Raw genomic sequence first — 8,923 nt, 5'->3', positions numbered from 1 at the left:
GGGAGGATCCAAAGAGAAGAAACTCTAAGGGTCCGCCTGCTAGGGCGCCAACTATATACTGGTCGTCCGTAACTGCCGACGTAGGCGCAGAAGGCCTGAGCGGCGTCGCAGGCTCTGTCCCAAGGTGATCGTTGGGAGGGTCTTGACGGATCGGTGATTGTGCGGGCGAAGGAGGCCGTGGGACGATGGTCGGGGTGGGTCGGAGCGTCCGAGGGGGCGCCGGTCGGATGCGCCTCGGATGCGTTCGGAGGGTCCGAAGGAGGCCGAAGCGGGGGTTCCCCTGACACTGGTATGGAAACGTGGTTGCTGTTTGTGGTCGCAAGTATCGAGTTGGGGAGCTGTAGCGCAAGAGAGACGAAGAAAGGGGTAGCTTTCGGTGTGCGTAGTTTCTTTGTCAATGGTACTAGTGTTGCGCAGATTTTCAAGCGGGGCCCATAACCTGTTAATCAAAATATATTCTGGGTCGGAGAGAGAAGCAGTAAGTAGTACATTCATATGTAGAGTAAGGAGACATACCTGGGTCGGAGAGAGAAGCAGTAAGGGGCTGCTCTCTCTGCCCAGGATCAAGATGAGATTTGGATTAGTAATGGATAAGATTAGGAGGTGTGCGCGTCAGTCTCCAACACATTCCCTTACTTACTATGTCTTTGTACTTATCCTGCAGGGAGATCCTGTGGAACTCATTGCTGCAAGCTCATCATATACCTTCTGTTTACCACTTAGTATAAATACTTGTACTTTACACTCCTGTACTTCACTTTGCTATTCACATTCCCTGCCTCACTCTCCGCTCTCATCCGACTCTACAAGTCTCTGTAGCAGTCTGTAGCACTATAACCACTGGAAAGGCTATGACTCTGCCAAAGATATGATCACACTCATGGCCATCATATCTTTGGCTGCAGCTGCTGACTATTGGTTGACTATATACAAACCTATAGGAGACATAAAAGATTATCTAAGTACACTTTGGTAAATACACATGAAAAATATACTACTAGTTCATGTTCAAATTCACGCTACTATATGTTAGCATTCACCAATACTACACCAAGTTGTCCCAGCTACTGTTCAACAGGACTCTCTATTGTCTAAGTAACAGATGACCTTTCAATCCCCTCCACAATGGAAAATATGGCACAATGTGCTGCGGTTCAGCCAAAGTACAGCACATGTGCAGTGTCCAACTCCACGAGATCACCGACAACCGCGGCCACACTATTCAAATGCAAGAACGCGGACCCCTCCAAGACCGGCGCCGTGATCACGACGTATCCCAGCGCCAACTGCGTGGGCGGGTCCACAAACGCGTGGAACGCATCGATCTCCCGGGGCGCGGCGCCCGGCCGTACGAGCCGCAGCGCAGCCCCCGCCCTCGGTGCGCAGCGTCCCGTCGTCCGCCACGCCGGGCAGAACACCGAGGCGGCGCCACATCGGCGGGCTATCTCCGTCCCCGTCCCCAGGCTCGGCCTCTGCGGCCCGGCGTACGAGCTCCACAGTCCACGGGTTCGCGTCGACGAGCGCCACCGCGTCGACGGCGAAAACCGCGACCCGCTGGCCCGAGTCCGCGAGGCGGATCACATCGGGGCCCGCGTCGAGCCAGCATGCGGCGAGCGGCAGCCATTCGTGCGGGGCAAAGCGGCGGGCGGAGCGGGCGCTGTCGACAAGTTCGAGCAGGGCTGCACGGCGGAGGAGCGCGGTCGGCTGATATGCGTGGTCGGGCACGTGATCGACGACGTACGTCAGCAGGATCAGCGCGTCGGCGGCGTCGCTGGTCGGACACAGCACGAATGTGTCTTCCTCGCCCATGTCCATTTCGCTCTTCAGCTCCGGGAGCATGAAGCTGGCCACGCGGGCTGCATTTCCGCCAGACGCAGGGATGAGCAGCGCGTCGAGACGGTTCCAGGGGAGGTGCGCGACGAGCAGGGTGTCGGGGCGAAGGAAAGCAATGGTGGCGCTTGGGCACCGGTAAGGGCTCTGTTTCTGGGTTAGAAGCGCCAGCGCAGTCCAGATTGCCACGCACCATGAGGTACTCGCCTGTCTTCCAGTCGAGGACGAATAGCAACCCTGGCTCGGTTTCAGGGTCCTCCTCGTCCGGAGGAACGACAGCCGCAATCACGTGGCCTGAAATTGCCAGTGCCGTGGGGAGGTCAATGTCGTCAAGGTGCGGGGTTGTCCGGAAGTACTCCAGGAATTCACATGTTGGCTCTGCGGCCGCAGGGTGGGGACGACCTGTCGACAGCTGAAGGAACCGGACACGCATAGAGAGGTTACCGGAGGCTTCCGGTGTGCTGCAGACGTCAGCCACCGCAAAGATGGAGAGAGAGAGACACGGCCACGTACCATTCGAGGAAAACCATCAGATCATCGCCCTCTGACGCGCAATGCGCCAATAGCCCTTGACCGTCCAGCTTCTGCTCCCCCGCGCCAACCGCCGATGCGAGCTTTGTGCTTGTCCAACGCACTTCTTGCGCTTCCCCCAGCCACCCGTCGATGCGGACCACTCCCGCTGTCGTCATCCCGAATGACGCGCCGCCGGGGTCCAGTCCCTTTGCATCGAGCGTGGCAGTGTGTAGCGGCTGCACGTTGAGCCACCGCCGCTCCCGCTCAACCAGCCTCGCCAGCCGTTCCGCGAATGGGGTGCCGTGTGCGTATTCCTCACCCACGCCGAAACAGAGCGCGTGCCAGCGGAACTGGAGTGCGGGCGACGACAAGAGGAAGGCGTGGAAGAAGCGGCTGGTGGCAGACAGTGCCATGAGTCCGCGTAGGGGTAGAAGCAAGAAGGCTGCCTCGAGCAGTTCGGGGGGGAGCGCGAGAAGGCCTGGCATGGCGGGAAAAAGTGAGGAGGCGCTTGGCGTGTGACTGTGACATTTGACTGTGACATTTGACCTTGTATCCAAAAGAGGATTTTTAAAAAGAAAATCAATGAAGGTAATAATGGGTGCATAAATGTAAGCAAAAGTAGCGCAAAAAGAAAACAAGATTCAACTGTTCATCAGAAAAGAGCAAACTGACCAGCAACATTAATCTACAAACTGAAGTACGTAATAATACATCTGTAAGGGCAACCTCGCGAGGCTCGAAATCAGAGTCCTGAGCAGAGGGGGAATCCTTAGTGAAACTACTACAACAGGAAGGGACGCTACAGACTCACCTGAGCAGAGGGGGAATCCTTAGAGAACAAGCCAAGGAGCCCTCTGCTCAGGTGCACTACTATATACTAGTGACCGGAGTAATGATAGAGTGACTGCATAGCGACGAACGACGCATGGGAGAAGTCAGGTGTCGCTAATGGACCCTAGGTGAGTGTCGAGTAGCCCTCGAAGCTCCGGAGAGACAGGTTTGGGACCATGATGCCAAGGGAAGAGCCCAGGCATCCTTAGAAGGCCCAGGAAGGGCTTCGGGGGGTCCAGACTGCCTCTGGGCGTCTCCGCTTGTGACCGTGACCGTGACAACCGGAATCGGAATCGGAATCGGAATCGATTCCGGGTGTGTGACCGTGACGTGACGGCCGGAAACGGAGAGGGGGGCATGGAGCGGAGAGGGAAGGAGTCGGTCTAGCCCAAGGGCCGGGGAGTGTCGGAAAGGACCAATGGGAATGGCGGCCAGCCATGACCACTGGAGGGTAGCGACAGGAGGGTCACTTGGAGACGTCCCCGGACGTCTCCAGAGAGGTGGAGGTGTGAGGGCGTGCAGCCTGGGGCGCTGCAGTAGGCACGAGCCTTAACGGCAGTAGGCCTCACCCAAAGGAAGACCCGATGACGGGGGGCCGTGGTGGCGGAGTGGGGGGCGGAGCCATGGCGGGGCTCAGCCATCCGAACGTAAGCCCGAACGCTGACATAGGTTGGGGACACCCAAGAGGTCCAACGGGTAGAGGTTGCAGGGAGACCTTGATGAGCGACAGCCCAGAGAGGCTATAAGGCCATAGGCTCAAGGTCTCAGAGGAAAGTGGTGCGGCCACATCCGGAGAGGTCTCCGATGGCATTAGTGATCCTTGATGGTGACTCCGGAGAGACTCCCAGAAAGGGGTGGCCATGGGAGTTGGAGGTTGGGGACCACTGGATGCGGGATGTGGTGGGAGAAGTGGAGGAGGAGCGTCAGGGGTGCAGGAATACAGAGACTCGGGTGGAGACACGGAGACGCGAGTGGAGACGCGGAGACGTGAGCGGAGACGCGGCGCTTGATGGGATCAAGTGACGGCATCAGGGTTTCCCCTGACAACATCAAAGTATTCATGATACGAAAAGTAATGGAAACGGAAAATAAGGGATAACAAAATAAGTAATGAGATTAGAACAAAGTAAAGTAAAGTAGAAGAGGAGTTGCATACGAGGAACAAGGCATAGATCATAAGTCAGAGTAATTGGAAATCCTCATTGTGTAAGAACCAAATACCGGAATCGAATGCCGGAGTCGGCACGGATATAACAGTATCTATATACCTTGAACTATATATGCCAAGCCAGATTAGGTTTTCATGTCAGAAATCGGTGCTTGTAGACCATACCACATACCCCTGATTGAGTGCCAACAGGCAAATAGCTTTCACTACCCGAGGCTGGAGGTACAAAGGAGACGAAGGGAGATAAAAGAGTGCCCTACAGGCCCAGAAAAATGCTAAGCGAGAGTTGTTTTGGAGTTGCTAATAAGCTCTATTCCTTGAAGAAATAATAGGTAAGGAACTTCAAGTTTTATTTTTTTCTCACATTTTCCAGGCAAAGGTTGCTGCACAGTTCAAATTCTCAGTCTGAAATAAAATTTAATTTTGTCTAACTTTTTGCAGGGAAAACTTGTACTCGTAGAAACAGCTAGCACCTTACGGCATGTATAGCTGTCAAGTCCTCCTGATGAGTCACTGCAGGAGTTCGGGAATAAATGGTGCCCGTTTCAATCAAATATATGCCTAACATCAATATATCAAGAAAAGACTTTTTTTATACCTCTATTTACACTCAAATAGAATTGTCCCAAATTCACCTGCTTAAATGAGAAATAGGTGCTATAAACAGAGACCAGATCAGCAGTCAATTAAAGGTGTAGAAACAGGCTGGCTGGATGGAAGAGGGAACGAAGAAGCACTGAATTATGTAACTATGAGACATGAAATATAAACTGAAGATCGAGACATAGAGGGGTAGGCGAGTGTGTGGATCTGCTCTCAACCAAAAGCCCCCCTTTTCTTGCTCCATTATCAAGCCAAAACAGACTCAGTTTTGTTACCTGGTTTTGTAGCATATCAAACACCCTTTTTTTGACCAGTTTTTGCATCAAGACAGGCATCAAAAGATATAATGCAGGGCCCTGATATGTATCATATAAGTCGATATTTTTTGGTCCCCATCTTGATGCAAAAACTGGTCTCCGAATGGTCATTTGATGTGCCCCAAAACTGGGTGACAAGAACCGAGTCTGTTTTGGCTTAATAATTCGAAGAGAAAAGGGAGGCTTTTAATCCGCTGCTGATCCGGCCCCCGTTTATGGCACCTATTTTCCAGATAAGTGAGTAAAGTTGGGACAATTTTTTTAGGACACAAATAGAGGTATCAAAAAAAATTCTTTTTTCGGTACAATGATTATAGGTGTATAGTCGATCGAAACGGGCGCCGTTTATTGCCAAACTCCCGCAGTGAGTGACATTCCCTGCATTACGTTAGTTTGTTTGGCGACACGTGACCGTGAGCAGCTTGACCTGTCACCACGTCGTCCGTCCGTCCGGGACAGCAGCCGGTCTGCCCGCCGTGGAGCTCGTGAGTGCTAACAGCCTGGGTTTGAGCAGTGGCTAATCTCAACGCTGGCTATTCATAGCGTCGTCCGCATGTGGAGCCCATGATATATCAGCGCGACCATGCGCAGCCCCCAGCAACGGCGATAACGCACGTTGGAGGGCCGCTGTGGCTTAAATTGGGTGCGGCGCAGCAGGGGAGGGTACGCAGGCTCTATATGATCTGCACACCGCTCATCGCTGCTGTTGTCTGGCTGGGTGCTGCGCGGGGCGTGCGTGGCTGGGGCACCCTCGGCCACGCGACGGTCGCGTACGTCGCACAGAACTTTGTGGAGCCCGAGGTAGCCGCCTGGTGCGTCGTTTGTGCCGCTCTCTTCCAGTCGCTGACAAAATCCGACAGGGCGCAAGGCGTGCTGAACGACACCTCCTCTTCGTACTTCGCCAACATCGCCTCCTGGGCCGACACCTTCCGCGCGACCGCAGCCGGGAAGTGGTCGGCCCCGCTCCACTTCATCGATGCCCAGGACAGCCCTCCGACGAGCTGCAATGTGAACTTTGCGCGCGACTGCACCGCGGCTGGGTGCTCGATCTCCGCCGTGGCCAACTACACACAGCGCGTGGGCGACGGGCGGCTGACCGCGGCCAACACTGCCGAGGCGCTCAAGTTCCTCGTCCATTTCATCGGGGACATCACGCAGCCGCTGCACGACGAGGCGCTCGACGTCGGCGGGAACACGATCACCGTCACCTTCGACGGGTTCACGACGGACAACCTGCACAGCGACTGGGACACGTGAGTACGCTCGTCCTATCGGGTTATTCGTCCCATCGAGTCCGTCCAGGTTCATCCCCCAGAAGCTCATCGGCGGCTCCTCCCTCGCCGACGCGCAGGCCTGGGCCACCACACTCACGACAAGCATCAAGTCCGGCGCGTTCAAGGCGCTCGCCCCGGGCTGGGTCGCGGCCAGCAAGCTGTCCGACCCCGTCGGGAGCGCGACCGCGTGGGCCGCCGACGCCAACGCGCTCGTGTGCACCGTCGTGATGCCCAACGGCGTCGCGGCGCTCCAGCAGGGCGACCTCTTCCCGACGTACTACAACGGCGTCGTCCCCACCGTCGAGCTCCAGATCGCCAAGGGCGGGTACCGCCTCGCGGACTGGCTCAACAAGATCTTTGCCGCGAATATCGCCAAGCGCGGCGTCGCGGGCCGGGCGCCGGCGGCGGGGCATCTGCCTGACCTGAGCGGGCGCGACTTGCTCCCGAGCGGCCCGGAGAAGAGCCGGGAGATGCTCATCCGGGAGGCGATGGACGGGGGTGGGTGTGGCTGCAGCAAGCGTAGCTCGCATGACCATTAGTTGATTCCGTAATCAAAGTTCATCTAGTAACAAAGATCTGAGTGTGATCACGGATGATATTTTTGGCTGTTGACTATATAGCCATGCCTTACAAGTATTTGTCCCAGTTGGACACTGTTGAAGAAACTAGACAAAATATTCGATGTTTATTAGAGTAGGACTACCAAGTATTTATACTACTCTCTTTATTCTAGTATATTCTGTATTCTGAGTCAATAGAAAGTGGGAGAACATTCCCGACGCGCCGAGCGTCGGTGATGGCGCAGCCGCTGACGTCATCTCTCGGCGATGACTCGGGTTCGCCAACCCGCTTACTTCAACAGACACTCTTTGCTATAGTATCATAACAAATAATGTTGACAGATAATTAAGGAATTTTCCCAGTTGTATGTTGCATACGGAAGAAACCAAGTCTCAACAGAATATATAACAAGTTCTCTGAGTATTGCTGGTCTCTCCTGGTTATGCTAGGTTCTCTTTTGCCTTGGGCATGGGTTTGAACCTCTTGGAGTCATAGGCTATGTATAACTACATTAATGAATTTAATTCACTCACTTAGTATTACTAATAGTAATGTCAGCAGGGTGCCAGAAAAAAGAGAACATATATTGGAGAGTATATACGAGAGTAATGGGACTGGGACTGGTACAATGGGACTCGAGTCCCACTTTTCCTGGTCCCAGTCCCATTTCCGAGGTCCCGGAGTGGGACTCGGTTACGACACATCACCCGAGTTGATGGATCGACGCATGTCGCATCAACTGGGTTGCGACGGCCGGGGTCTTCCACCCCGGACCCCGACCAGGGCGGGCCCTGGCAATGTTCGTGAGCGGGCGCGCGGTCAGCTTTCGTGAGCTGTCAACGGGCCATCATAGTGCCATGCGTTACCTTTTGGATGCCAAGCACGCCAGAGGACTGGTTTGTGGGGGAGGGGAGCTCAGCGCATTTGTCGCTGACTTTGATCCCATCAACTGAGTCCAAAATTTCTTATTTTCAGCGCATACTGTACTATTTTAATCAATTCGTCACCTGCCAACCTGCGTGACATGTGCGACGAACTTAAACTTTCGTCAGGCCTTCCCCATTAGGGAATTTCGGTGCCGGAGGCGCCGGATCGGACGGAAAATTACCATATATGGAACAATTTGGGGCCAATTTCTGCCGGATATGCGTGACTGACGAAAAATTTTCGTCGGCTTGAGCCCTGTGTGACGCGTGACTGACGAACTGATTAAAATACTACAGTAAGGGCCAGAAATTGAGTCTATATTCATGATCTATGTTCTACGCATCAACAATGGTATACTTGCTAGCTACCCAACGACCTCTCAGTGCAACGTCCCCCAGCCTGCGTCTGTAATGCGGCTTCCACCTGTGAGCCACTCGCCGGCCCTGCCGCCGCCAGCTAGGCCACCGCCCGCCGCAGCGACTGCCTCCGCTCTACCCGGGGACCGTCCGGTGCTTACCGACACGATCAACCTCCTGCATCACATCCGCGCCGTGCAAGACCGGGCGCGCAAGGCGCACTGCGCCGAGCCTGCCCATGGGCCACTTCTGGCCCACGCCCTGCGCGTCCCCCTCGCCTTGCTGTCATCCACGCCACCACCTGCCGAGCCCGAGGTTTTGCCCATGACGCGGCGGCAAGCCGCCGGCCTAGCTTGACGCCCGCGCGCTGGCCTCCTAACGCGGTTGGCTTCAGCTGACGTGTATGCGAGTGGACACAACTCACCCATTTCCCCCCGACAACGTCCCCCGCCTCCGTCTGCAATGCAGCCTTCGCGCGAGCCCTGGGCACCAGGCGGAGTCTAATGAGCCACTCGCCGGCCCCTCCGCTGCCAGCTCGGCCAC

General features: G+C 55.3%; 2 protein-coding genes across 2 annotated transcripts; one reads left to right on the top strand and one right to left on the bottom strand.

Moving 5' to 3' along the window:
* Window positions 1–1,218: 1,218 nt before the first annotated feature.
* MIND_00584400 (uncharacterized protein) lies at window positions 1,219–2,843 on the bottom strand (the record flags this gene model as incomplete). Its single annotated transcript, XM_037362602.1, has 3 exons — window positions 2,344–2,843; window positions 2,024–2,291; window positions 1,219–1,977 (listed from the first exon to the last, which is right to left on the bottom strand). Exons 1-3 carry the CDS (start codon window positions 2,826–2,828, stop codon window positions 1,219–1,221), a joined length of 1,512 nt encoding a protein of 503 aa, XP_037220523.1. The 5' UTR covers window positions 2,829–2,843.
* A 2,841-nt stretch (window positions 2,844–5,684) lies between these two features.
* MIND_00584300 (putative nuclease S1 precursor) lies at window positions 5,685–7,075 on the top strand (the record flags this gene model as incomplete). Its single annotated transcript, XM_037362601.1, has 4 exons — window positions 5,685–5,747; window positions 5,806–6,074; window positions 6,123–6,515; window positions 6,565–7,075. 4 exons carry the CDS (start codon window positions 5,685–5,687, stop codon window positions 7,073–7,075), a joined length of 1,236 nt encoding a protein of 411 aa, XP_037220522.1.
* Window positions 7,076–8,923: the final 1,848 nt, after the last annotated feature.

This window comes from Mycena indigotica (assembly GCF_014461135.1).
Source record: "Mycena indigotica strain 171206Taipei chromosome Unknown Mind.scaff0005, whole genome shotgun sequence".
NCBI classification, from domain to species: domain Eukaryota; kingdom Fungi; phylum Basidiomycota; class Agaricomycetes; order Agaricales; family Mycenaceae; genus Mycena; species Mycena indigotica.
The sequence above is the reverse complement of the archived record's forward strand: the minus strand, read 5'-3'. Positions and strand labels throughout refer to the sequence as shown.